Source organism: Fibroporia radiculosa, assembly GCF_000313525.1.
Source record: "Fibroporia radiculosa TFFH 294 genomic supercontigs, scaffold49285, whole genome shotgun sequence".
Lineage (NCBI taxonomy): Eukaryota > Fungi > Basidiomycota > Agaricomycetes > Polyporales > Fibroporiaceae > Fibroporia > Fibroporia radiculosa.
Genome location: NW_012133104.1, coordinates 1 through 616, shown reverse-complemented (window position 1 = coordinate 616; position 616 = coordinate 1). Strand labels below are relative to the sequence as shown.

At 51.3% G+C, this 616-nt stretch overlaps 1 protein-coding gene across 1 annotated transcript in view; it reads right to left on the bottom strand.

Moving 5' to 3' along the window:
* The window catches only part of FIBRA_09476 (uncharacterized protein), a gene marked incomplete at both ends in the record, with an annotated part of 1,718 nt that extends 1,230 nt beyond the window's left edge, over positions 1 to 488 (bottom strand). The window contains one exon of the mRNA XM_012321771.1: positions 57 to 488. Within this exon, the coding sequence (XP_012177161.1) occupies positions 57 to 488 (432 nt within the window). The remainder of the gene's footprint in view (positions 1 to 56) is intronic.
* Positions 489 to 616: the final 128 nt, after the last annotated feature.

Below are 616 nucleotides of genomic sequence, written 5' to 3'. Positions count from 1 at the left end.
GGGGATGACGAGGTATTCATAGGCGACGAGGATGGAAAGATCTGTGCAGGAGCCACGTGGTAGGATCCAGTAGTAGCTTCGGATGTGGGGGGAATTTCCAGGGGACCGGGGAATTGGTGTAGGACCACAGCGTCGCTGCTGGATGAGTCAGGAGGTCCTGGGATAAGGAATGGTCGACGAGTGACATTTGGTAGAAAAGGGGGAAACGGGTAACGGAAACCGCCTTCATCAAGGAACTCTAGAGAAGAGTCATCAGACTCTTGTTGAGAAGGGAAGCTTAGCATAGGACGCCTAGGAACTGGCATCTCTATTACTCCAGCTGTGAAGCGCTCTTCTAGGGTCTGGAGGTGGAGAGGGTAAGGGGTCGGTGCTCTTTGGGGACCAGACTCCGGAGAATTGTCGTGCCTAGGAGCCAAAGGGCGACGACGCGGGTCCAAGTTAGAAGCTTCATTGTTGTTCCTTGTGCGGTTATTGCGCTCAGCAGGCATAAGAGATAGCCAAAAGGAGATTTTTCTTGAAAAAACAAGTCCCAGAATACAAAAGAACCCAAGTACTACGGACAAAACCAGACCCCAGACCCTAATCCTGATGCTCCCTAATGTACTCAAAGTACACT